The 27,051-nt window shown below is 34.9% G+C and overlaps 2 protein-coding genes across 4 annotated transcripts; one reads left to right on the plus strand and one right to left on the minus strand.

Annotated features, from left to right (window-relative positions):
* The first annotated feature begins 12,994 nt into the window (after window positions 1–12,994).
* On the plus strand, window positions 12,995–16,300 carry LOC18026309 (DUF21 domain-containing protein At2g14520). Of its 3 annotated transcripts, XR_002901321.1 has the most exons (12): window positions 12,995–13,401; window positions 13,897–13,973; window positions 14,045–14,128; window positions 14,250–14,363; window positions 14,447–14,533; window positions 14,614–14,753; window positions 14,846–14,933; window positions 15,022–15,095; window positions 15,187–15,311; window positions 15,404–15,669; window positions 15,750–15,936; window positions 16,039–16,300. XR_002901321.1 is itself a non-coding variant. In XM_006409594.2 (11 exons), exons 1-11 carry the CDS (start codon window positions 13,224–13,226, stop codon window positions 15,792–15,794), a joined length of 1,278 nt encoding a protein of 425 aa, XP_006409657.1. In that variant the 5' UTR covers window positions 12,995–13,223; the 3' UTR covers window positions 15,795–15,999. The 3 variants fall into 3 exon arrangements, 2 of the variants coding, with proteins under 2 accessions (XP_006409657.1, XP_006409656.1); XM_006409594.2 differs by lacking the exon at window positions 16,039–16,300 and having other exon boundaries at window positions 15,750–15,999; XM_006409593.2 differs by lacking the exon at window positions 16,039–16,300 and having other exon boundaries at window positions 15,187–15,293; window positions 15,750–15,999.
* Window positions 16,301–19,747: 3,447 nt separating this feature from the next.
* LOC112089826 lies at window positions 19,748–21,224 on the minus strand. Its single transcript, XM_024160582.1, has 2 exons — window positions 20,958–21,224; window positions 19,748–20,884 (listed from the first exon to the last, which is right to left on the minus strand). The coding sequence occupies exons 1-2, from the start codon at window positions 21,222–21,224 to the stop codon at window positions 19,748–19,750; spliced, it is 1,404 nt and encodes a 467-aa protein (XP_024016350.1).
* Window positions 21,225–27,051: the final 5,827 nt, after the last annotated feature.

Genomic DNA, 27,051 nt, shown 5'->3' on the forward strand with positions numbered 1-27,051 from the left:
TGCTTTCGCGAAACAGAGCTAAATGTTAAAGAAAATGAAGTAGATGTTTACCTACTTCCAATTTAAACTCGATTAACTTTGACAAACACCCAGAATTTTGTATAGCAGCAATAGCAAACTAGCTAAGTCGTTGTTATGCAAGAATCTCCAAAATAGATGATTTATGAAATTGAAATTTATGAAAATGAGCATGAAAGAGTTTTTTAGATGAAATTGGAGAGAAATTTGTAGGTAAAATGAAGTTATAAGTGACACACTAAGTATTTAGAGCTTCAAAATTGGTTGGGCAAACATTTAGAGCTTCAAAATTGATTGGTAATGGTGGTTGGCAAAATTGAAAAAGATGGTATTTTCGTAAATAAAAGATATATTTTAGGATGGTTGTGTCTTTTTAGTATTTTTAAGAAAAAACAAAAATTAAAAACATAATGGCATTTTCGTGAATATATGTGGTTGTAAGGAGATAGTAGGGAGAAAGTGGCATTTATTAAAGAGGGAGAAAAAAGAGGTTACTTTTGCATTTGACTTCAAATTGTGGGTCATTTGTGAAAGTACCCCTTAAATTTTTAAATTTTAATTACAATTATATCTGTTTCCATTCATTTTGAATGATCATGTAGTAGTAAGATTTCTTCAAATAAATGATTATGTAACAATCTTGTTAATTATCTTACATAGATATGAAAACCAACAAAATATTTCTTTCTATTACATAACTACAGTGTGAATTAGTTTTAACGTGCAAGAGAAATAAACTGAAACTCCATGTCGAAATAATTCTGAAGACGGCTAACAAAGGAAATGAGTATGCAATCTACACATACAATATGCTTCAAAAAGTCATTTTCAATAATACTATAGAAGGAGAAAGATCTCTTGGAAGATTGAGCAAGGACACAATAAAAAGTATCAGCCTTCAAATGGAGAGCATGTTATTTTTTGAGCGAGTCTGAATTGTAAGTCCTCTGGAATTTGAAGATAAGATAGACTCATTTTCTAACGACCAATTCAAGATGTGCAACTGTGGTGTATTTGTGAATGAATACCCCAACCGTCCCACAATATATGGCTGCGTGCAAAAGAGACAACATCGGTACAGGATGCTATTGGAACCAAGAAGATGAGAGATTTATTACCTATTTTCCATCATTTGTCTTGAGCAGGCTGGATATGAGCGCATGGTTAACGTTCGTATGAAATCTCTTTTGATCTCCAATTTGTTTGATCTTTTATTTGGTAGTACCTCAATTTAAATGACATATAATTTCTGAGTATATTATATGATTTTCTAGAATTTTATGGTATTTGTTAAACACATCTAGCAATAAAATGAATTACCAAAATAAGTCAATTTAGTTAATTTGTTTTTTTAGCTACTAACAAATAAAGTTCAATTAAGTTATTAACGAATGGGAAAAATGGAAAAAAATGAAGGCTGAATGTGATATAATTTCTATGGCATTTGTTATAAACATACTAAAAAATGCTAATCAAAATAAATAATTGGATTAGTAATGGCATTTGTTATAAACATTCCTAAAAATGTTAATCAAAATGAAGGTATGAATTATTAATAAACTACAAAAAAAAATTATTAATAAAATGTATTGATTGACAGCCGAATTATTTATAAGATAAATATAGTACTCAATAATAAACTTGTCTCTACTGGTATTATTAATGTTCATCTGTGTATGAAGACACTTTTCTCAAAGACGAATTCGGAAAACTCGACGATTTGAACAACAATCTCGATTTAAAGGTATCTCGTTAAAAATAGATCAAGAAATAAAGTTTATTTTTTAGAGTTGGATTTATAACAAATACTAACATAAAAACACACAAACACATATGACTTAAAGATATTTGGGTTTTATGCAACTACATGGCAAACCAATAAAATAATAAACAGCACGAAAAACACAAACACTTAAAGTGAAAGATGTTAGGGTTTCATGCTAAAAATCTGGTTTACAATATCCGAGATAGATAATAAATTGCAAGTTCTAGCGGTGAGACGAACAAATCAAAAAAATATATTTGCATCAATTCTAACTATTACTGAATTACGTTATTGTATGCAACTAAACCCTGTTCGTGTTCAATAGAAAAAACACGTTACTGAATTACGAACAGTCAAGAAAACCGATGTAGCTAATTCATTACCCTTTTCGATGCACTTCAGTCTTCACCTAAAATAGATTAATTTTTTTTGAAAAATTAAATACGAATAACATCCTTAAACTCGAAAACCTATGAAAGAAAAAGTGAAAGTAATTCAAAGAGTACAAAATAAATAATTAAACAGAGGCTAGCTAACAGAATCATTAATCATGATTAGGGTTTCACGCGACAAACCGGTTTCTGCAGGATTTGAGGCAGATATTCTGCTGTGAGTTTTATCATTAAGAAAGACAAACGTTGTAACAATTCTCACCATTGTAGGCAACGAAACCCTTTTCATGTATAATAGATCAGAAACATGCAAGAGGGAAGCTAGATCAATAAACTGCAATAGCTAATGAATTACCCTTTTCGAAGATCTTCTTCAGTCACTCTCTCTAACATATAGGAAGATTTAAATTAATCAAAAAGGTAATTAACATCAGAAATTATATTAAAGAAAACTGAACAAAGTGAAACCAAAAAAAATTAATTAACATCGGAAAGTATATAAAAAGAAAGCGAATTAAAAAAAAATAATGTCAGAAAGTATATAAAAAACTGTACAAAAAAAAATAATAACGTCCGAATATAAAAAAAAACTGAAGAAAGCACAACAATAAATAAATAAATATAGATTACAAAATATTAAACAAAGGAGAAGTAAACCTGTTGTAGACGTTTGGCTCTGATCAAGCTGCGAACCTAAAATCTCGAGATAGTCAACGTCCAAAACATGCAAATACCTAGCAAAAACACAGAAAAACACATTACTAACCTCGAACATGTACGATCCTCGGTGTATATTTAATCAAAAATACTTATGGCGCATACAAATACCAAATCTATCATTGACGTAACTCGTATGATCTTCCGTGTAGAAAGCAATAACATATGACATAATGCTAAACGGCGGTTACAGAGTTTCCGAATATCAAATACGGTGGTTCTAAAGATTTCGATATCTAAAAAGGCGTTTCTAAATATTATGAATACCTAAACCGAATACAACACAGCTCTACCAATTCTCGAAACCTAAGACGGCTGTTTTAATTATTCCGAATGAGGGTTACACTAAGATACAACTATATTTATAGAACCCAAGCTACACTTACGGTTTATTTTTCTACCTAAAATTATATGATCAAGGTCGGCTAAATAGGTTCACATTTAGACAGCCCAAATCCAAGTTTAACCCGATGATATATAATTTTCGAATTTACGTTTATATTTTTGCTGATAATTTAGCTTTTTTACGATTTTAATTTATTTTTAAATGATAATGGCATGAGATCGTAAATATGAAAAAGGGGTCCCTTTTTTTTTGTCTTCACATATTTTGAGGAGCACTGTGAGCGTTTTATACTTTGCTTTAATTAGAAGTTGCCATTTTTTAGTTATGTTAATTCTAGATATAATTGAATTTTCCTTTTTGATTAATCAAAACTCGATTTTGTCTTTTTTTTATAATCCAATAAATATAGATATTAATAAATCTATTTGTTTCTAAAAGATTGACTTTTTACAGTTAGAAAACTATCATTTTCGGATTAACTTTTTATGATTATAGAAAATTTACTTTTTTTACGATTAGTAAAATATTCTTTTTGAACTAAATTAAAAATACCAATTTACTTTTAAAGGTTTATGCGTTTTTGCATCTGTTTTTTTGTAACGATAATGGCAAGATATCTTGAGAGTATATCCTATAAGTTAATTATCACACAACCCATTTTTTTCTAAAAAAAATACCTCGATAATTATAGATTGGATTTTATCATTCAAATTATAAAAAAATTAATTTATTTAAATGAAAAATACTTCCGTTTTGGATTGAAACAAAGTTATATGAGCACTATTTTATTATTGCAAAAAATATCTGAGAAAAAATGAGTTAGTGGATTTGATCCTACTACATGTAGGATACAAATTTGGATTACTAATCAACACAGCTATAATTTTGTTTTTGTTAAACATTGATGTGTGAAGTATATATTATATTGTCGACCAAAAAAATATTATAAAATTTGAGTTGTAGGATTCGAACCTGCTACATGCAGAATAATAACGTATGTTTCTAATCATCACAACTAGAATATTTTTTTTTTGTAAATCTACCAACTGTTAAATATATATATATATATATATATATATTTATCTTAAAAATATATTTTTTTTTCTTGGACGCAAGCATAATTTTTTATCTGTTTAATTATGGATTGTTTCTTTTTTTTAAATCACAGAATAATTAAAATAAAATTGACCAATCATAATAGAGTATTAGCTGACCAATCAGAATATAAGAATTTTATTAATCAAAACGACATCTAAAACTGAGCTTTGAACCACAGCTCAGATCACTTCGAAAATAATATAATGATATCTAAAAATATATATCTAGTAGACTTAAATGGACCAAAATACCAAAATTACAATTATAAACTCGTCGAAGATATTAGTTATGTTTATGTTGAAATAATTGAAATATCCAATATAAATGAAATATCCAAATGTCCTTAGTAATAATTGTCAAAATTATACTTTTTTGCAAAAAATTAACCAAATTTACATAAGTATTTTGCTGTAATTCGTGTAAAATTATATGGTCTGAACCAAATCGAAATATATTTTGGATCCAAAGAAGTTCTTTAATTTATTATCTGTACTGATTCCAATATAGTTTCTAAACTCATATATCCGCGAAAGAACCATGTTGAACTTTGTTACAAAAAACAAAAACCATATTGAACCGATCTGAATACCAAATGCCCACGAACTTATTAACTGCTAATTACAAATGTCTTTTAAAACTTGCTTGTGTTGCATAGAAGGCTAGGGTTATCTTTACATTATGAGTTGAATTATACTATGTGTATTTTCACAAGTAGAGTCTAACGTATCTATACTATTATTTGCGAGGTCAAAAATCTTAGGTGTCGTCTCCAGAGCGATCGTCCTACGTCTATACTATTATTTGCGAGGTCAAAAATCTTAGGTGTCGTCTCTAGAGCGATCGTCCTACGTGTCATTAATATATGTAGTTTTAATTAATTTTCATTGGTCAATCATCAATCCTACATGTTGAAATCTATGACATGGATTTATTCGCTTTAAATGGGCCTCATAAGCCCGAATGATCTGCTATGGGCCAGCGATTTCAATAACCTTCTCAAGGCGGTGTTAACCAAAAACCTAATGTGTCCATCCGGCTATATACATACTAGATAAAGACCTATATATATAGGGATTTATAGTTTATTATTTTATAGCCAGCGAAAAAACAATAACTAAAAAATCTCTTTTATATAGAAATGGAAAATTAATTTTTTTCCTTTTTTGAATTAGTAATTTATTTTTTAATCTTATTTATCTAAATGTGAAAACTAAAATAAATTTTATTTCAATTTTCTTATTAACTTTACATTTTAGAATAAAATTTAATTTTTTAATTTTTAATTTTTATTTAGTTTACCTTGTATGATTGAGATTACGAATAATTATAATTTTATTCTTATTAACTTTGACTTTTATTTGTAATTTTATTTTGTATTCTCTTTATATATTTGATAATTTTACATTTTAGGATTAGGAACTAATTACAATTTTTTCTATTTATTGTTAATATTACATATCAGAATAATTTATTAAAAATGTGTCAAAATCTAACTGTTTATCTTGACATGTGTCACGATCTCGCGAATTACTAACTTTGAAACACTCTACTTTATATATATATATATATATATATATAGATCTTTGTTTTGTTAGATATAACACTGATGTATTTTTAGGTCTAGCGCTTTTTTCCCTTTTTGTTTCTTCAGTTAATTATTCTATTAATAATTTGCATATGATTGTTCGTACGTTTTTCTTAATACATTATCACGTCGTGTAGACGCTTTTGTATCACGTCGTTTGGACGATCTATAGCATCTGAAAATGCCATGCTCTTTTGTTTTTTTTAGAACGGCACATGATTAATTTCTAAAGTTCTTTTGATCCTAGTTCGTATATTTTATTTCGTCTGCTTCATTTATTGTTTCCTTCAGTGTTTGATCGATACACCACTTCGTCATGTGGACGTTTTGTATCTCGCCTAATGTGTGGCTAATAAACAAACGATCTAAAGTGTATTTGGACATGTTGTGGTTCTTTTGTTTAGTTTTTTATTTATTAAAGTCGAAACGTAATTACTACCTAAATTCCTTTTGTTATGTACCCAATTTGTATCTTTTGTTTCTGATTTGTATTTTTTATAATGATTTGTTTCACCTATTTCTATTGACGAATTTTATGGTATTCTTTTCTTTCGCTCGAAATTGATTTGAACTAACGTGTTTTTTTTTATTGGTGTGGGTTTTTGAATTGATTTAAGTGAGTAAAAAGAAAGGTAATTATTTAGGTTCATGGATTTTGTCTAATCCTCCGTGTTGTTTTGCAGGTTTAATCATCGTATTGCAGGTGAAAGGTTTTGCGGGTCAAGCCATGGCATGAAGCCAACACTTCTTTATACAAACTTTCATGTTCCACATCAATCTTCATTTCGTAAAAAGTTTATTATCTTAAGAGTCTTATATTGCTTAAGCCTCAGGTAAAAGAGAGAGAGAGATTCTTATGCTAGGGCAGTCCAATTAAATTATTGTTGAAGATTAGACCAGAGGAGTTGATTGATGGCACTTGTATAATCCAAGCAAGAGCAACCAATGTACCAAAAAAATTGAGTTCGAGATCGGTTACTCTCGTAATGGCCACACCTAGGGATACTATTGCTAATGCCACAACCTGTGAAAAAACAAACTCTAAAACAGGGTTAGAACGAAAAAGTATGTCATGAGAGTTCTTAATTGACCAGGTGAAATCTCACAATAAACTAGCATGATCTTTGTGAAAAAAATGGGTTCTTTTTGAAGAGAACAAACTCTGCAAGGGTAATCGTTGGTGTCACCATGATCTTAGCCATTTGATAGAATCCAACTGGACAAAAATAAAAGCTTTCAAGTATGAGATAAAAAGATAAAACAGAGGGCAATCTCTTTATCTCTTCAGTGTCTGAACTCCGATCTATATAGTTAGATTAGTGCTTTCAAATGTCAATTTACAGCTTCAGCTATAATTCTTGATGCAATCATTACATATAGAGCTATGAACCTGTTGTGTTTGAGGCTGGTATTAGCGAGACCAGAAGCAAAGGTCAAGACAGATCCAAAAGAGAAGAGAGAGAAGAACAATATTGTCTTTGATGTAGGAGACATATTGGAATTGATTAGAGAGAACTTAAGAAAGCTAGAAGTATCCAAGCTACCAAAAGGATTATTTACCTACTTACTGATACCATGGTTCTGCGACCATGCTTTTGAGAAAGAAAAGAACCAAGGAGACAAAGTGACAAAAGCTAGGAAATTGATTGTTTTTCTACACTATGATACAATGTTTTTGTGCCCGTGTTTACGAGAGTTAAAGCCTTCAGGGTCATGAAATTGATCAGCATTTATCACCATTTGAGAGAGGTTTAAAGCCTTCAAGAACATGTAATTGATCAGTATTTTATCATTGTTAGTTTGTCCCTTATGTGTTTTTGTTATCTGACTAATATGGTTGACAAAATTTGAAGTCTTCAGGGACATGTAAGTATAGGTAAGAACTGGCTAGAATGAGAGATAAAAGCTACCAAAGAGGTTGTTTACCAATGCATTGGTACCATCGTGCCCACACTTATGAGAGAGAAGATAACCTACGACATATAAATGATAATGAACTTTGGCGAGAAGTAGAGAATAAAGAAGGCTAATACAAATCAAAAAAAAGAAGAAGAAGAAGAAGAATTGAGAGAGTACAAAGATGATGAAAAAGAAATCAAAGACGATGATGAAGATGAAAGAAAATGGTGAGAAATAATAAAATCGAAAGGTATATAAGAGGAAGAAGAAAAAAAAAGTACAAGTCAAAGACAATGAAGAAGAAGAAAGAAAATATGAGGAAGAAGAAGATGAAGAATTTGGGGCAGAAAAAGAAGACAAAGGACATAAAACTGGAGAATGAACAAGAAGACGAATAAAAACTAGGAAAAGCTAGAGAATAAGAAAAATACAAGGAAGAACTAAACCATAAGATCAAGACTAAGAAGAAGAGTATAACAAAACAGAAGATGAAGAAGAAAAAGAAGACAAATCTGAAGAGAGAAGTTGAAGAAGATGAAGAAGAGAAAAAAAAGATAAGGAATAATAACAATTGAAGTCAATGATAAAGAAGACGGAAAATACGAAGAAGAAGAAAAAAAGAAAAAAAAATCATAATAAGAAAAATTATGACAAGACAAAAATGTTGAAGAATAAGAAGGGGAAGAGGCTGGTGAATTTGGAGAAAGAAGGAGAGAGAGAGTATGTGTGAGAGAAATAGAGATAAGAGAAATGGGAGAGAGAGTTAAACCTTCCAGATACGTGATATTAAATATATGTTACTTCGTCTTTTTGTGTTCCTATTTTTTTATATACGAAACATGTTTTACTTTAAATATAGTTATCTAAATCATATGATATATACAAACTAAGAGAGGAAGGGAGATAGTGAGAGAGAAATATTGAAAGAGGGAGATGGAGAGAGAAAGAATGATAGGGAGGGACCCATGGAGGGGCATAGAGAGAGAGAGTTAAAGTTTTGAGGTACATGTATTTGATTAATATAAAAAACGAAGAAAAACAAGAAGAATATAAAGTCGGAGAAAACGAAAGCGATGATGAAGAAGAAGAAGTAGAAGAGGAAGAAGATAAGGAAAAGATGTGGAAAACACGAAGAAGAAGAAGAAGACGTGACAAAAAAATCCTAAAGATAAGAAGTAAGAAAATACATATAGAATGAAGAGGAGGAGGAAGAAGAAATAAAAGAAAATAAAAGAAAGCTAAGAAGTAGACTTTAAGGGAATAAGGAGAGATAAAGGTGGAAAACGATAAAGAAAGATAAGAAAAAGACGATACAGAACAAAAACCAACATATAAATAAGAGGAAAAAAAATAAGAAGATGAAAAACAATTACGTGGAGATGAAGAATTCGTTTTTGTCTTAGTTCAATTGGTTAGTGAGTTTCATACACTTATTTAGTAGCATTTTGGTTTTTAATTTTGGATGGTGTTTACTTTTGGGTTTGTTTTATTTTATCATCTATGTTTTAAATGATTGTTTTAATTCTCTTCAATCGTCAATTTATAACATCAAGTTCTGTTGTACGTTTGTGAAACCCCTATGCCCGTGCAAGGGGTTTAGGGTTTAAGACAATATTGATGAAAAAGTCTACACCTAGGAATATCTTAATAGTATTAAGATCTTAGGATTGCTGAACCATGAACTGAAATTAAAAATAAGAACACATATTATGTTGCTTCTGAATATTGACCCTAAAGGTGGTTTATGCAATAGAACAAGACTCTTGGTAACATAATTGGCCAAACATGTTATTTAAGCTAGCCACATAACTGGTGAGTATATTGGTCAAAAGATCTTGATCCCATGAATGTTTGTTTCTCCTCACTGAGACAATGTTCCCTTTTAGAATGAGGCATAGACAATTCCCTATAGACGCCTTTGCAATGACTATCCGTAAAAGCCAAGGATAGACTTTTCAAAAAGTTGGACTGTATTTACCAAAATCCATATTTTTCTATGGACAACTTTATGTGGCTATATCACATGTTACTTTGAGAGCTGGTTTGAAAATTCTAATAACGGATACTATAAGTAAACCACAAACCAATTCTTTGAACATTGTATACAAGTCCGTATTTCAGAATGTAGGGAAACAATAGTTTTATTTATTTATTTTGGTTTAGACTTTAACTAATTGAATGGTCTATTTTTATGACAATTTGGTTTACTTATGCTTCAGAATTGATACTCTTTCTCTTTTTCTATTAATGGTTTTCTTGATTGTCGAGAACCTATACTTTTATTAAACATAAAGAAAATCGATTACAAAACCATAATGTTGTTTACAAAATACACACTGAAACAAACTGCAACTTAAAGATCTGCAGTATTGGAATGTTGTACATCAGCAAATATTAATGCACATAACTATAACGGTTATGGTTGATAAAGTGATGAGTTTTTTCAAAAGTATCATTATCCAACTATCGAAATTTATGAGTTTATTAACAATACAGATCATAATAGTATTATCCAACTAACGAAGCTTTTCAACATTATAAAAAAACTTAAATAAATGATTCATGATAGTTAGGATTGTTAGAACAATAGAATATTAAAACATATCATTTCAAAAGATTATATATAACTTACAAAATTCCTACTTATCAATAATCGCCTTTATAAATTTTGTAATTAACTTTGTATACATTGCAGATCCGCATTTGGCGCGGATCCTCACCTAATAGTTATGTATAAACGAGTCTCCAATCTATATAAAGCGTGATTGCTTGCAGATATCAAATCAGCATCATTTCTTATTTTCTTTTTCTTTTCGGGATACCAGTATTCGAATCAGAATTAATTTTGAGTTGATAAAAATATTTTTTTCTTTTGCATCTTAAAAGCAAATTAAAGAATTTATCCCAAAGTTTACTCATAAATATACATTCTTTATAACTCACATGATTTAGTTAGAAAAATATTCCTTAAAAACTTTAACAAAAACAATATATTCTATTAAAACATAAGCACATTTAGTGCCTCTTTCCAAACACACCTAAAATTTTTAAAAATATTTTCTTTTATATTATATTAAATTTTGAAAATTGGTTATTAATTTAGATATTGTTAGATTTTCTTAAATAGAAGTTATATTTAATTTATATTTCAAAGTATTCGAAATTTTTTTAATTAATTTCAATTACAAAAATTTAGGTTCAATTTAATTTAAAATTAAAAAAAAAATTATAAATAAATTAATTACGAAAATTTAGATAATAATTTTAGTTACTTGAGAATTCTTTGAATACATGTTAGATTTAATTAAAAAATTTTAATTAAATAAAATTTTCATAATAATAACACAAATAGTAAATAAATATTTTATTATATTTCATCATAATCAATCGGTATAAAGTATAAAATATTCAATATTGATAAATATTTATATTATACAATAATATGATGGAGCAAGTTAGAGTTATGCATTTATAATTACAGTCTTATTCGGATTAGTTTGTTAAAACATGTAAAATATTCAAAAAATAATTTGAGATAATTAAACGGACTGCTTAACCAATTCATAGATATATAAATTGTTTATGTCTAAATCTAAATTTACATAATAATAAAGTTCATAATTAACATTAGATCAATATATCTATTCTATTAAAACAGAAGCACATTTAGTGCTTGCATCCAAACACTCCCAAAATTTTTTTATAATATTTTATTTTATTTTTATATTTAATTTCCGAAAAATAGTTATTAATTTAGATATTTTTAGATTTCCTAAAATCTAGCTCATCTTTAATTTAAATTTTAAATTATTAGAAATTTAACTAAATTTAGTTACAAAAATTTGCATTAAATTTAATTTAAATTCAAAAAATTCAAAAAAAATTATAATTAAATTTTATTACGAAAATTTACATAAAAATTTTAATACTTTAGAATTTCTTAAATACAGGAAAAACTTAATTTAAAATTTTAAGTTTAACTAATATTCTTATAAAAATGCATAGTAAATAAATATTTTATCGTATTTTATCATAAACAATCGGTCTAAAATATCAAATATTTGAGATTAATAAATATTTATATTATACAATAATATGATCGAGCTGATTAGAGTTATATATATATGTATATATATATATATAAGATCCATGAGTTAATTTATTAAAACATGTAAGATATTAAGATGATTTGAGACAATTAAACTAACAGGTTAGCCCGTTTATATATATATATATATATATATATATATATATATATATACATTTTTTTGATAGCACAAATAGTAAATAAATATCTTATTATATTTTTTCATAATCAATTGGTCCAAATATTCCATATTAGTAAATATTTATAGGGTCATACAATTATAATTATAGTCTTATACGGGTTAGTTTGTCAAAACATGGAAGATATTAAAAATGATTTAAGACAACTAAACGGATGGATTAACAAATTCATAGATATATAGATTGTTTATGTGTAAATCTAAATTCACATAATAACAAAGTTTATAATTAACATTAGATCAATGTATACTTAATTAATGTATACTCTTACTCTACTAATATACAAATTTTACTGTTTAAAATTATATGATAACATTTTTTTGATTAAAAAAATAAATAACAAAAATAAATTATATCTAAACAAAAAAGATAAATGCAACTTATATTAGAAATAAAAAAATAAAACATTTCCGTGCAGATGTACGGGGGTTAAAATCTAGTACTTAATTAACTCATATCCTTATTCTACTAATATAGAAATTTATACAATTCAAATTTAAAATATAATAACAAAATTTTTGATTTAAAAAGAAATAAATAATAAAATATAATTTTATTAAAAAATTATATTAAAAATAAAAATGAAAAATTCTCGTGTGAATGCACAGAGTTAAAATATAGTATTCCTTAAATCACATCATAACCTTTCAACATTAATGTACCATGATACTTATCGAATCCGATAACAATCATTGATACATCATCGAGTCAACATGATGGGATCTGTCAAATGACATAAAAAACCACTACTGTAGATCATCAAAGGGGTAATATAGTCATTTTGAACGGTCCCGAGCCCGATAAAACAAAAAAAACATCTCCATCTCCAGCGTTTCTCTTCTTAATGCTTATAGTGTTTTTTCTTTCACTTTTCGTCTCCACTAATTACTCGGATCTCTCTCATAATTCTCGGCTTTGTTCGTATTTCGTGTGTCACAAATCACAAATCTTTTCAAAAGCCCATCAGAAAAATAATCTGAGCTCGTCATCTTCATCTGATTTTTTTTTCACTGTCTTCGAAGCGGTTGTTTTTGTCCGTACGTGATGATTTCGAATATGTCGAAGAAGCTTTAGAAAACATAAGATTAGGGTTTCCAATTTTCTCTTTTTTTCTAAATGGCGGTGGAGTATGAATGCTGTGAGACAAACTTCTTCATACACATCGTAGTGATAGTGTTTCTTGTCTTGTTCGCTGGACTCATGTCTGGTCTTACTTTGGGTCTTATGTCCATGAGTCTCGTTGATCTTGAGGTTCTGGCTAAATCCGGTACACCCAGAGATCGTAAACATGCTGGTAATTCGATTCTTGCTGATTTTGATTCTCTTATTTTGTTACTGTCACCATCTGAGGAGAATGTTGATTTTCCTTTAATTTTTAAAATTATTAGTGGAATCTCTCTCGCATGTGTTTGGTAAGTAGACGTCACGAGAATCTCTCTATGATTTGATGATTTTTTTACTTGATTAATTAAGTTAATTAAATTCTTAAATTGGGTCCAGATTTTGATTTCTCGGATTATTAGATTGTAGCTTTGTAAGCTTCTCTAAACCAAAACTTGAAATTTTACGAGGACTTGCTACTAGATTGCATTATGAATTTGATTGGATTTCTGGTAGATTCTATCTGTTAATTTTTTTAATTTTTTGTTTGGTCACAATTACAGCATGTGTTAATTTGGGTCTAGGTTTTTTTATTTATTTCTGGGAATATTAAATTGTAGCGTGTGAATTATTACTGAAGATTAGCTTTTACTTAGTGATCACAATTGTATTTTTGGCTTTAATGCAGCAAAGATATTACCAGTTGTGGAAAATCAGCATCTGTTGCTTTGCACTTTACTAATATGCAATGCAGCTGCTATGGAGGTAAATATTACGAAAATGTTAAAAGTTGTTATGTTTATCTTAGTAATGACTTGACTTTGTAATTTCCTCAGGCACTTCCTATTTTCCTTGATGCCCTTGTGACGGCTTGGAGTGCTATTCTGATTTCTGTGACATTGATTCTTCTCTTTGGTGAGGTAAGATTTGGTTTTACTTAGCGTCACATTTAGTCAGTTTCATGTATCTGAAATGTAATTGTGTTTGATGAAGACACGTTCTTGAAGTTTTGCTGATGGTTGATATAAGTCTTATCTGCAGATTATACCTCAGTCTGTCTGTTCCCGTCATGGTTTGGCAATTGGCGCAATAGTGGCACCATTTGTCCGTGTTCTAGTCTGGATCTGCTTTCCATTTGCGTGGCCGATTAGTAAGGTGATTCAAATTCACTGCAAAATCTCTTGAGGGTCCAAAGACTTTTCGTTCTGATGAAAATCTTTGCCTCATTCTTTGCTCAGCTGCTGGACTATCTACTGGGTCATGGTCGTGTAGCACTTTTCCGCAGAGCCGAGCTGAAAACACTAGTGGATTTTCATGGGAATGAGGCATGTCTTCTATTTCTCTGATGTCTCAAACTTGCGAGTTCTGTTTCCCTCATCTTCAAGATAACAAGTTTCTATTTCAGGCTGGTAAAGGTGGAGAGTTGACACATGATGAGACAACAATCATTGCTGGAGCTCTTGAACTATCAGGGAAAATGGCTAAAGATGCAATGACACCAATTTCTGAGACTTTTGTGATTGATATCAACGCCAAACTAGACAGGTACTAGTTCTTGCTTTGTTCAACTCCTCTGCGCGGATTCGTTAGTGATCTATCTAAGTCGTGCTCAACATTGTTTCTTTGTACTTCACCAGAGATTTGATGAATTTGATTCTTGAGAAAGGGCATAGCAGGGTCCCTGTATACTACGAGCAACGTACAAACATAATTGGACTTGTTTTGGTAAATTTCTATCTCATTACACGTCAATTCGTACTCCAAGCAGTACTCAGAAGAATATGCATCCAACGGCTCCTAAATTTATCTTCAGGTCAAGAACTTATTGACTATCAATCCAGATGAAGAAATACAAGTCAAGAATGTGACTATACGAAGGATCCCAAGGTCAATTTACAAATTACAGTTTGATGTTCCAACCTAAAACAAATCAAGATTTGTTGAATCTTTTTTTTTGTTTTTCTCTCATGCAACCTAGAGTTCCAGAAACCTTACCGTTATATGATATATTGAACGAGTTCCAGAAAGGACACAGCCACATGGCTGTTGTTGTGAGACAATGGGACAAAATCCACCCCTTACCCGGTAATGATGCTCTTAACGGTAAATGGTTTTTCTTTTTACATTTTGGGAGTAACATGATGAGATGGATATTTCATACACTAGACTAATAACCTTCTCTTCTCTTTTGATAGAGAGTTTAAACGAAGTCAGAGTGGATGTGGATAATGAGAGATCCCCACAAGAAAAGAAGTTGAAGAGAAGGAGATCACTTCAGAAATGGAAAAGCTTTCCAAACCGAGCAAATTCGTTTAAAGGAGGGTCTAGGAGTAAAAGGTGGTCAAAGGATAATGATGCCGACATTCTGCAACTTAACGGACATTCACTGCCAAAACTAGCCGAGGAGGAAGAAGCTGTTGGTATCATTACAATGGAAGATGTCATTGAAGAACTTCTACAGGTTAGGAAACCTCCAAACATACTTACCTCTCTACAATTCTCATAATTTTTTTTCTTATCATTTGTGTTTTGTGGCTTTAGGAAGAGATATTTGATGAGACGGATCATCATTTTGAAGACTCGTGACAGATACTACTACAGGAGATCAACATTTGGTGGCAGAACTCAGCAAATCCAATACGTACAAGTTTTGTTGTGAAAAGTTCATATAAAAGCTACTGCTTAAGTAAATAGTTAGTGTCAAATCTACAAGTTGTGCGGACATTAGGTACAAAGATTTTCCTTTGCATGAACTGTTAATATATGTTTATAATCGTACAACATAACCATTAAAGCAGTTCGCATCAACTGTGCTTTTTCATTACTCTAGGAATAGAAGCCTACGTGAGAAGTTCAATCTAGTAGTGGAGGCCTTTATTAACTCAATGGAGTGAAAAGAAACACATCAGAAGCTGATCCACTTGAAGATACCACAAGAAATCTCATACGGACCCGACAAGGACCAAACAGAGGACATTGCAAGTTTAACTTACAAACGACATATATTGATAAACTGAGAAAACGTGAAAAGATGTGACTGGCAAATTGGACCGAGGGAGAAGGTACATCGATGAGGTCGGAGAGAATTGTTTTGATTAGGAGCAATAGAGATGGCTGAGGAGGAACGAAGGGAACGTGTGATGGTAGATTGATGAAATATTGGTGTTTTTTTTTTGGAAAAACAGAAATGCAATAACTTTAAAAATGTATGATGCAACAAATTATTACATACACTGGTATAGGGATTGATGTATGCTTCAGGGTAGAGTCACACAATGAATCGATGAAGATCAAACAAGTTGGCCTTCGCAGAGGATCGGTTCAGGGGAAGTGAGGGTGGATCGATGGCACAACAGAGAGGGTGGATCGATGGCACCACAGAGAGGATGGAAAGCTCTCTGAGACAGCAAACACTAACATTTGAGTGGAATCACACATACACAAAGGCAAGCAACTCTCTCAAGCAAAAGTTTCAAAGAAAACGGTGTTATTTTATTGATAAGCAAAAAGTGTCGAACTACAAAGCTGCAAGGAGACTTCATAAACAGTCCATTGGCTTGAACCTTCTAGGATTCGACTCAAATGAAAAAAAAGACTATAAAACCACAAGACTTGCAAAAGAAACAAAAGAAAACGGCAAAGAAACAAGTAAACAGCGAGTTGTCTCATTTGGACACAAATAAGAAAAGTTCTACTTAAATGAATTAAAAAAAAAATAAACTCTTGAGTCTTGACCGAGAGTTGATCCCTGGTGTCTCTGGACTCTCGTGGCTCTTAGTCACCACTGAACTGGTCTTCTGTTCCTGCACAAAACTCATAAATAAAGTTTACCTGTTGTGCACGCAAAAGAGGCCATGGGAGAAGTGAGCTGTTCTTGACGTGTGTTTGAGCGATCTTCAGGTGGTCTTCTGCGGCCTTGGTAGAGTTGATGATGCTTGTTTCAAGTGCATGAATCCATTCTTTGGCAGCCTCTTCCTCAGTTAGCGTATCTTGTACCAACTCCCGTTGATTGCTATCGGCTAAGTGTTAGGTGTTGCTTGTCTTGGGCTCTTGAGTGATGATTTCCTCGGGCTTTGTGATGGTCTCAACTCCTTGTCTAGTCAAGAGAGATTTCATACCTGTTTTCTTGCTAGACCGTGGCTGGTTCGGTTGAGTTTGAGCTGTGTCCTCTACTTGTTCATCCTCGGGTGCTTGTATGAAGCTAGATACGGCTAAGTTGATATTTTCACGCAGGCTCCTGGTTCTGGACCGGGTCATGGGACCAGTTTGAAGTGTAGGGATATTGGGATCCTCATTAGAGTGCTCGATGACCTCATCATTCTCTCCCTCTTCAAGAGGTTTTGCCCTCAAAACTGTTTCACCTGCATCAAAAGGAGACAAATCAGCTACATTGAAACTATGCGAAATGTTAAACTCACCTGGTAGCTCAAGTTTGTAGGCATTGTCATTTATCCTCTCCAAGACACGGAATGGGCCATCTCCCCTCGGTGCTAGCTTGGAGTTCCTCTTGTGTGGGAATCGTTCAGGCTTCATATGAAGCCAAACCCATTCTCCAGGTTCGAAAACTAACTCTTTGCGGCCCTTGTCAGCTTTCCTCTTGTACCCTTCAGTCTTTTTCTCTATGTTCTCCTTGGCCTTTTGATGAAGTTTCTTGATGAACTCTCCCTTCTTCAAGCCATCTAGATTAACTTGTTCCACTTGAGGTAATGGTGAGAGATCTAAAGGGGTTAAAGGATTGAACCCATATACAACTTCAAAAGGAGACAGTTTAGTAGCAGAGTGTGTGGCTCGGTTATAAGCGAATTCAACAAAGGGGAGACACTCTAACCATTTTTTCAAATTGTTACCGATGATGGCTCTGAGTAAGGTCGAAAGTGTGCGATTCACCACTTCGGTCTGTCCATTGGTCTTGAGGTGGCATGTGGTGGGAAAGAGCAGCTTGGTGCCTAGTTTTCTGCAAAGTGTCTTCCAGAAGTGACTCAAGAATTTGGTGTCTCGATCAGACACAATGGTCCTAGGGACTCCGTGTAGACGCACCACTTCTTTAAGGAATAGATCAGCTGTCTGCGTGGCATCATTCACTTTCGCACAAGGTATAAAGTGTGCCATCTTGGAGAATTGGTCCACCACTACGAATATAGAATCCTTGTGCCTGATCTTGGATAAACCCAGTACAAAATCCATGGAAATATCCACCCAAGGGGCATTAAGAATAGGTAAAGGGATGTATAAGCCATGGGGATGTGACCTGGACTTAGCCTTGCGGCAAGTGATGCATTTTGAACAAAATTTCTCCACATCTTTCTTCAGATGTGGCCAGAAGAAATGGTCCACCAGAACGGCTAGGGTTTTGTTCATGCCGAAATGACCCATTAGGCCACCACCATGAGCTTCTCTTATTAGTAAATCTTGCATAGACCCTTGTGGAATGCACAGCCTCTTGTCTTTAAACAAGAACCCATCGTGCAAGTAGTAGGCTACAAAGGCTCCTTTTCCACTTGACTTGTAGCTCTCAGAGAAGTCAAGATCCTCTTCGTATAACCCCTTGATGTGTTCAAATCCCAAGACTTTGGCCTCCATAGTTGAGATCAATGTATGTCGCAGAGACAACGCATCTGCCACCACATTGTCTTTCCCCTTTTTGTACTTAATGACGTAAGGGAAAGTCTCAATGAACTCCAGCCAATTGGCGTGCCTTCTCTTTAGAGTTGTTTGACCTCTTAGGTGCTTGAGGGTTTCATGGTCTGTGTGTATCACAAACTCTTTGGAGAGGAGATAATGTTGCCAGTCTCCAAGGCTCTCACTAGCGCGAACAGCTCCTTGTCATATGTGGGGTAATTTAGGGTGGCTCCGCTTAGCTTCTCACTGAAATACTCCACTGGCCTCTGCCTTTGATGTAACACGGCTCCAATCCCTAGTCCTGAAGCATCACATTCAACTTCAAAAGTTACATCAAAATCAGGTAAAACTAAGACAGGCGCTTGAGTTAAACGAGTCTTAAGGGAGTTAAAAGTTATTTCTTGTGCGGCTCCCCAAGTGAATGGTGTGTTCTTCTTGATAACAGCTGTGAGTGGGGCAGTTATTGTGCTGAAATCTCGCACAAACCGGCGGTAGAAACTTGCTAGGCCATGAAAACTCCGAACTTGGCTGATGGTAGAAGGGGTCGGCCACTCTTGTATAGCCTTGATCTTCTCTTGATCCACTTGTAAATCCTGTTCACTAACAACAAAGCCTAAAAACACATGCTGATTAGTACAAAATGAGCACTTCTTAAGGTTGGCATAGAGCTCTTCCTTTCAAAGTGTTTTAAGAACTAATTCTAAATGCATGAGATGATCAGGTAAGCTCTTGCTGTAGATAAGAATGTCATCAATGTACACTACAACAAATTTACCAATAAAAGACCTTATAACCTGGTTCATTAGGCGCATGAAGGTGCTGGGGGCATTTGTCAATCCGAATGGCATCACCAACCATTCATAAAGACCTTGTTTAGTCTTGAAGGCGGTTTTCCACTCATCTCCTTCACGCATTCGCACCTAGTGGTACCCACTCTTGAGATCCACCTTTGAGAAGATTGTTGCACCACTTAGTTCATCAAGCATGTTGCCAAGACGAGATATAGGGTGTCTGTACTTGATTGTGATGTTAACAGCCCTACAATAGACGCACATCCTCCAAGTGCCATCTTTCTTAGGCACTAACAACACAGGGACCGCACACGGGCTGAGGCTCTCTTGCACATAGCCCTTGTCCATCAATTCTCTTACTTGCATCTCAAGCTCCTTGCTTTCCTCGGGATTCATTCTGTAGGCTGGTTTGTTGGGCAATGCTGCACCTGGAATGAGGTCTATTTGATGCTTAATTCCTCGAATGGGGGGCAGGCCGGCTGGTATTTCATCAGGAAAAACATCCTTGAATCGTTCAATGAGAGCTTGAATCTCCGGGGGTATGTCTAACTCCTTATTTCCTGCGCTCAAGCATTCTTTGTAGACCATTAGTAGCACAGTGCCTTTGGCACTTAAAGTTTTTGAAATGGCACCAGAAGTGAAATATAAGTTAGTTTTACTTACCTGGTGCTCCTTGCTCATTCTAGCTTGTAATTCATGTACCTCGGAGGGTGTAAGTGGGGCCAAGTTATACTTGTGGTCTCTGTGAGTGAATGAATAGAAGTTGGTATGTCCATTGTGCAATGTGACGCGATCATATTGCCAAGGTCTCCCTAGCAAAAGATGTCCAGCCTGCATCGGCACTACATCACACAAGACTTGATCTCGGTATTTGCCTACACTGAAGGGAACGATGACTTGCTCAGTAACTTTCAGCTCGGTCATGTCATTGAGCCATTGTAGCTTGTATGGTCGAGGGTGATTAACGGTTTCTAGTCCCAACCTGTCCACCATAAACTTGCTACCAACATTAGCACACGATCCTTCATCAATGACTAAGTTACATACCTTGTCTCGGATGGTGCAACGAATGTGAAATAAATTTTCACGTTGGAGCTTCTCCTCAGGGTTGACAAGGACACTGAGCACACGTTGAGTCACCAAGAGATCTCCCATGTCAGGGTACTCTACTTCTTCTTCGAGATCATCTGGCTCATCATTGAGCTCATCTTGAGACTCATAGTCTCCACGGGTAGCAACACCATTACACGCTGATTTGGGCACTCCCTAGCCATGTCACCTCTCCCCTGACACTTAAAACATATAATTTCACGAGTTCTAGGGGCACTAGGGAACTTACCTTGCTCCACACGTGAGGTCTTAGCTGTTTTGGAGCTTTGCCTTTGTAGCGTGAATCGATTTCTATAGCCTTTCTTTTGTCCACCGGTTTGGAACTACTAGCGTTCCAGGTCTGAGGGGCACGGTTTCTATTTGACAAGGCCGTTTTGCGCTTGATCTGCTGCTCCACTTGCACTGACAAGTGAAAGAGTTCATGCATCCCACTATATTGATCTCGTTCCACCTTACGGGCTATACGCTCTTGTAAACCGTCTATAAACTGAGCCATCAAGGCCTCCTCAGTCTCCTCGAGCTCTAACAGGTTCACCAACTTCTCAAACTACTCATAATACTCATCAACAGACCTAGCTCCCTGTGACAACTTTCTAAAACGTTTTTGTAAGTCCCAGTGATAGTGATCAGCTACATACCTTGATCGGAGCAAGAATTTCATGTCTCTTCAAGTGGTGACCGGTGCAAAACGGTTTCTCCTCCCGTCAGCCACGTTTATATACCACCAAGCTAGGGCATTGTCGGTGAGTTGAGCACCAGTTAGTGCCACTTTCTTGCGGTCAGAATATCCGTAACACTCAAAGATGTATTCAAGCCTTCTCTCCCAATCCAAGTAGACATCAGGGTCCGATTTACCTGCAAAAGTAGGAGGAGTAAGCTTAACATCAAAATTACCCTCTCTAGGTTCGTCTTGCCTCGCGTTCTGTCTTCTCAAGGGGTCTTGAGCTTGTTGTTGTTGCCGTGCTAACGGTTCAGGTGGAACATCATCTTCTAAGATGGGCATCTCTTCTTCTGGTTGGGGTGGATTCCGTCGGGCCTCTCGAGCTCCTCCAGCTGCAGCTGCAACAGCCGGTGCCGGTGGTGGCTGCTCTAGACGACCAACTCGATCCCCAAACTTCTGCCTCATCGTCCTCATCTCTTCTCGCATCGCCGTAAGCATTTGCATCAGTGCTTCTTGTCGTACGGGGTCTTCAGCCATAGTGTCTCGAGGTTGTTCCTGTGCTCACAAGGAAACAAAAGGAATCACGGTACCTTGGGGTAGAGAGACTTAAATACTCAAGAATGTAAAAGGAAAAGTTGCAAATGACTAGACGCTTGAAAACTATTGAAAAGGAAGTAGCACAAATGGAGAAATGGAAAACATCAAACTTTTTTTTTTTTTTTGACTTAAACTCTTGGGACTCTAGCTAGAACACGAAACAAAGAACAGGCTACCAATCAAAACGAAGACCAAAGATAATCAAGCATCAGAGAAAACGACTAACTCAAAGCGGTTGCAAGTCTCAATAGTCTAGAACCCTAAACTTGTGAGACAAGAATCTCAACGGCTAACTCTTTTTTTTTTAAACAACTAAAAGACTCGAACAAAATGGAACAACAACTAGATCACACGCAACAACAAATGGAACCAGTTGAATGATACGAATGATTAACAACCTAGGATAAACAAAAGCGATCTAATTTTTTTTTTTTTTGAGAAGATAAGCAAACAACAACTAATAGAGATAAACTAGAGATCAATAGATATCACCTGATGACAGAACCTTTCGGCTCTGATACCAAAATGATGTATGCCTCGGGGTAGAGTAACACAATGAATCGATGGAGATCAAACAAGCTGGCCTTCGCTCTCTCTTGTTGGATCGGTTCAGGGGAAGTGAGGGTGGATCGATGGCACCACAGAGAGGATGGAAGGCTCTCTGATACAGAAAACACTAACCTTTGAGTGAAATCACACACACACAAAGGCAAGCAACTCTCTCAAGCAAAAGCTTCAAAGAAAACGACCTTATTTTATTGATAAGCAAAAAGGTGTCGAACAACAAAGCTGCAAGGGGACTTTATAAACAGTCCATCAGCTTGAACCTTCTAGGGTTCGACTCAAGTGAAAAGAAAAGACTCAAAAACCACAGGACTTTCAAAAGAAACAAAAGAAAACGGCAAAGAAACAAGTAAACAGCGAGTTGTCTCATTTAAACACAAATAAAGAAAGTTCCACTTAACTGAATTAAAAAGAAAATAAAACTCTTGAGTCTTGACTGAGACTTGATCCCTGGTGTCACCACTGAACTTGTCTTCTGTTCCTGCACAAAACTCATAAATATAGTTTACCTGTTGTGCACGCAAAAGAGGCCATGGGAGAAGTGCGCTGTTCTTGACGTGTGTTGGGGCGATCTTCAGGTGGTCTTCTGCGGCCTTGGTAGTGTTGATGATGCTTGTTTCAAGTACGTGAATCCCTTCCTTGGCAGCCTCTTCCTCAGTTAGCGTATCTTGTACCAGCTCCGGTTGATCGCTATCGGTTAAGTGTTTGGTGTTGCTTGTCTTGGGCTCTTGAGTGATGATCTCTTCGGGCTTTGTGATGGTCTCGACTCTTTGTCCTGTCAAGAGAGATTTTATTCATGTTTTCTTGCTAGATCGTGGCTGGTTCGGTTGAGTTTGAGCCGTGTCCTCTACTTGTTCCTCCTCGGGTGCTTGTATGAAGTTATATACGGCTAAGTTGATATTTTTGTTGGAACCCAATATTAATAAGCATTTGGACTTGTAATATTGAGTTTGTGTGTGAATAAAAAATGAAGTTTAATAAGCAAATGGGCCTTATAAATTCATTTGAGATTTGGGTTTCAGCCTATGGAAATGTAATGTTCCTATTGGCTATAACTAAAAGTGGAAGTTTAGTGGAAGTGTATTTGTCCCACATTGCTCATTAAGGAGAAAAATCTCTTGTATATATATGACATTCTCACAATAAGGGTCAACAGCATTGTGGGAGTAAAATGGCATTATGCAAAAACACCTACACGCCGCCGTCGCCGGTGCCGGTGCCGGGCTCGTGGTCGTTGCTCGTTGCATTTTTTAGTTGGCTCCTAGGGCTCTTGGGCTCTATATAGCTGGGCGTGGGTCGTGGGCTTCTTAGTTCCTGCGAAATATTTTTTGCATATTGAAAGGATAAATCTTAGGAAATAAAAGATTGCGTCGAGATAATAACGAAAGATTTCCGAATCCTTTTACTTGCGGAAAAAGGAGAATATCTCGTGAATATTCCTTTTTGCCAAAGCTTATTCCTTGCGGATCAAGTTGAACCTTCCAGTATAAATAGATGCCCTCTTCTCTCATTCTAAATCATCAAATTCTCGAATACACCAAGCACACAGCAAATAATTCTTTCCAGCAAATCTCTCTCGTCTTAATATCGTAAGTGTCTCGAGAGCTATAGCGTAGTATAATTTCAGTTCGCAGATTCTATTACGGGTGTTGCGTAAAAGTCTCATCACGGTTGTATCCTGGGATTCAAAAATCGCACCATACGGTCACACATTACCGGCGATTTATTGAGTTAAGGAAAGAGATCATATCTCGACTCCGTGTTTTCGTCTGTTTTCAATCGTTTTTCTAACTCTCGTTTTAATCTCTTACCTTAACATATCGTTTATAATATTGCTATTTTCTATTCGTGATTTCAATCTGATTTTCGCGGTCCTACAATCTTAACTCAATAAATCCGCTTCCTGCTTATCGCTTGAATCGGATTGAATATTGCGAAACAGTTTTATAAACGGTTTTGAAAAAAAAAACGAGTTTTTAAAATCGATCTACAAAGTGTCTGCGAAAGTTTCTTAGCTATTTCGTAGAACTTTTGATCTGTTAAAGACGAATCTTCTGAAACGGTTTATGCGGCAGTCATAGACAGGTCCGCAAAACGTGTTAGGGTTTAAGAACGTCCTCAAAAGACGATTCTGGGAACACCTATTTTCGAGTTCTAAGAATACCTATTGGTAATATCTGTGGAAACTCAAAGCGAATCCTTTTCGGAAAACTCTGTTCATAGCGACTTAAACGTTTTAATCGCTGATTTGAATCTTGGTTCTCAATACTAACTTCGGTTATTTTCTGTGAACAGATTCAACTATGACTAACGGTGATGTCGACATGACTACCAATGGAAGCTCGGGTGAAGTCAGGATGCCAGCGTCGGTAACCGCAGGACTTCAGCCCGACAAGTTCGATGGTTCGAACTTCAAGCAGTGGCAAGAAAGGATGCACTTCTTTCTGTCGTCAATGCAGCTGAGCAAGTACCTCACAGAGAATCCCCCAACAGTGCCAGAAGGAAATAAAGATGCTACGATTCTAGCTACCATTGAAGCATGGAAGCACTCAGACTTCCTATGCAAAGAGCACATCAAACATCGCCTGGTGGACCAGCTGTTCGATGTGTACAGTGAGGTCAAAACTTCCAAAGAACTCTAGGATGCTTTGGAAAAGAAGTACAAGTCGTACAATGTCGGCTCTTGGAAATTCGCTACAGCAAAACTCCTCAAGTTTGAGATGGTGGATTCTCGTCCCATCATGCCACAAGTGCACGAGCTGGAACTAATCTTTCAAGAGATTAGGACTGAAGGAATGAAGCTATGTGAGACATTCACGGTGAACTGCTTCATTGAGAAGTTGCCTCCAAGTTGGGCAGACTTCCAGAACTATCTTGCTTACAAGCAAAAGGCCCTGTCTCTGGCAAATCTGATATCCAGATTGCAGAATGAGTCACTAAAACGTGATAGAGTTGGAAAAGAAGATGATCAGATCATGACCCATGATGCAAACGTGGCTGAGTACAGGAAAAAGGGCAAAGGCAAACTATCCAACAAGGCTGTGCCTAACAAGTTTCCTCCACGAAACAACACTAGCTTCAAGAAGCAAGGTCAAGCACCCATGAAGAACAAGTTCAATCGGAAGTGCAATTACTGCAACAAGCTTGGACATAAGTCTTCAGAGTGTCGCCGAAAGGCTAAGTCTGAGAACAACCAAGCTCACTTGACTGAAGCAGACCTGTGTGCAATGGTTACAGAGGCTAACTTGGTGGAAGAGAACCCCAAGGCGTGGTGGTATGACACAGGTGCTACCACACACATCTGTATTGACAGAGAGATGTTCAGTACCTATCAGAAGTGCAAGACTGATGATCAACTGAAGATGGGAAACATCTCCCAATCCAAGATTGAAGGTACTGGAAAAGTTGTGTTGAAGATGACTTCAGGTATGGAGGTTACTCTCAACAACGTGAAGCATGTTCCAGACATGAGGAAGAACCTGATCTCTGGTACTCTAATGAGCAAGCATGGTTTTGCAATCAACTTTGAGTCTGACCAGCTGATACTTAGGAAGAATGGTGTTTTCATAGGAAAATGTTATGTTAAGTCAGGATTGATCAAAATGTCTGTAATGATAAACCTGAAGAAAAAAAAAGTTGTACCTGATTCCAAAGATTTAACTAATAAAAACCCAGTTGCTTATGTGGTAGAGTCTTCTAATATTTGGCATGAACGTTTAGGACATGTTAATTATAAGTCTATTCAAAGACTGATGAATTTGAACATGATTCCAAAATGCAAAATTAGCAAAGACAAATGTGAAATTTGTGTCCAAGCAAAGCTCACAAAAACACCATCACCTCATGTTGAACGAACTACTGAACCTCTTGGATTAATCCACACTGATCTGTGCGATTTAAAATATCTACCATCAAGAGGTGGTAAAAAGTATTTTGTGACTTTCATTTATGATTTTACAAGGTACTGCTACGTGTACTTGCTGCGTAGTAAAGATGAAGTCTTGGACAAATTCAAAGAGTACAAACTCGAAGTTGAAAAGCAACTGGCAAAGACCATCAAAATGGTCAGAAGTGATAGGGGTGGAGAATATGATGGACCTTTCAATGAGTTTTGCCAGATAAACAGAATTATCCATCAAACTACAGCCCCCTATTCACCTGAATCCAATGGAGTTGCGGAAAGAAAGAACCGAACTCTGAAGGAGATGATGAACGCAATGTTGCAGGAATCTGGGACACCCCAGAATCTGTGGGGGGAAGCACTGCTCACCACAAATTATATCCTCAACAAAATACCTCATAAGGTAACTGGCAAAACACCGTATGAACTTTGGAAAGGTAATGTACCTTCGTACAAATACCTAAAAGTGTGGGGGTGCTTAGAAAAAGTTGCAGTGCCACCTCCAAAGAAGGTCACAATTGGACCTAAGACTGTAGACTGTATCTTTATCGGATATGCTCACAATAGTAGTGCTTATCGATTTCTGGTACATAAGTCAGA

Source organism: Eutrema salsugineum, unplaced genomic scaffold, assembly GCF_000478725.1.
Source record: "Eutrema salsugineum unplaced genomic scaffold, Eutsalg1_0 scaffold_11, whole genome shotgun sequence".
NCBI lineage: Eukaryota > Viridiplantae > Streptophyta > Magnoliopsida > Brassicales > Brassicaceae > Eutrema > Eutrema salsugineum.

Excerpts from the sequence above, each read along its gene's own strand:
- LOC18026309 (XM_006409594.2), top strand. The coding sequence starts at position 13,224 with ATGGCGGTGGAGTATGAATGCTGTGAGACAAACTTCTTCATACACATC. Across the intron at positions 13,974-14,044 it reads GCAATGCAGCTGCTATGGAG|GCACTTCCTATTTTCCTTGA; the intron begins GTAAATATTACG and ends TAATTTCCTCAG. Across the intron at positions 15,670-15,749 it reads TCATTGAAGAACTTCTACAG|GAAGAGATATTTGATGAGAC; the intron begins GTTAGGAAACCT and ends TTGTGGCTTTAG.
- LOC112089826 (XM_024160582.1), bottom strand. The coding sequence starts at position 21,224 with ATGGCTCAGTTTATAGACGGTTTACAAGAGCGTATAGCCCGTAAGGTG. Across the intron at positions 20,885-20,957 it reads GACCTCACGTGTGGAGCAAG|GGAGTGCCCAAATCAGCGTG; the intron begins GTAAGTTCCCTA and ends TGACATGGCTAG.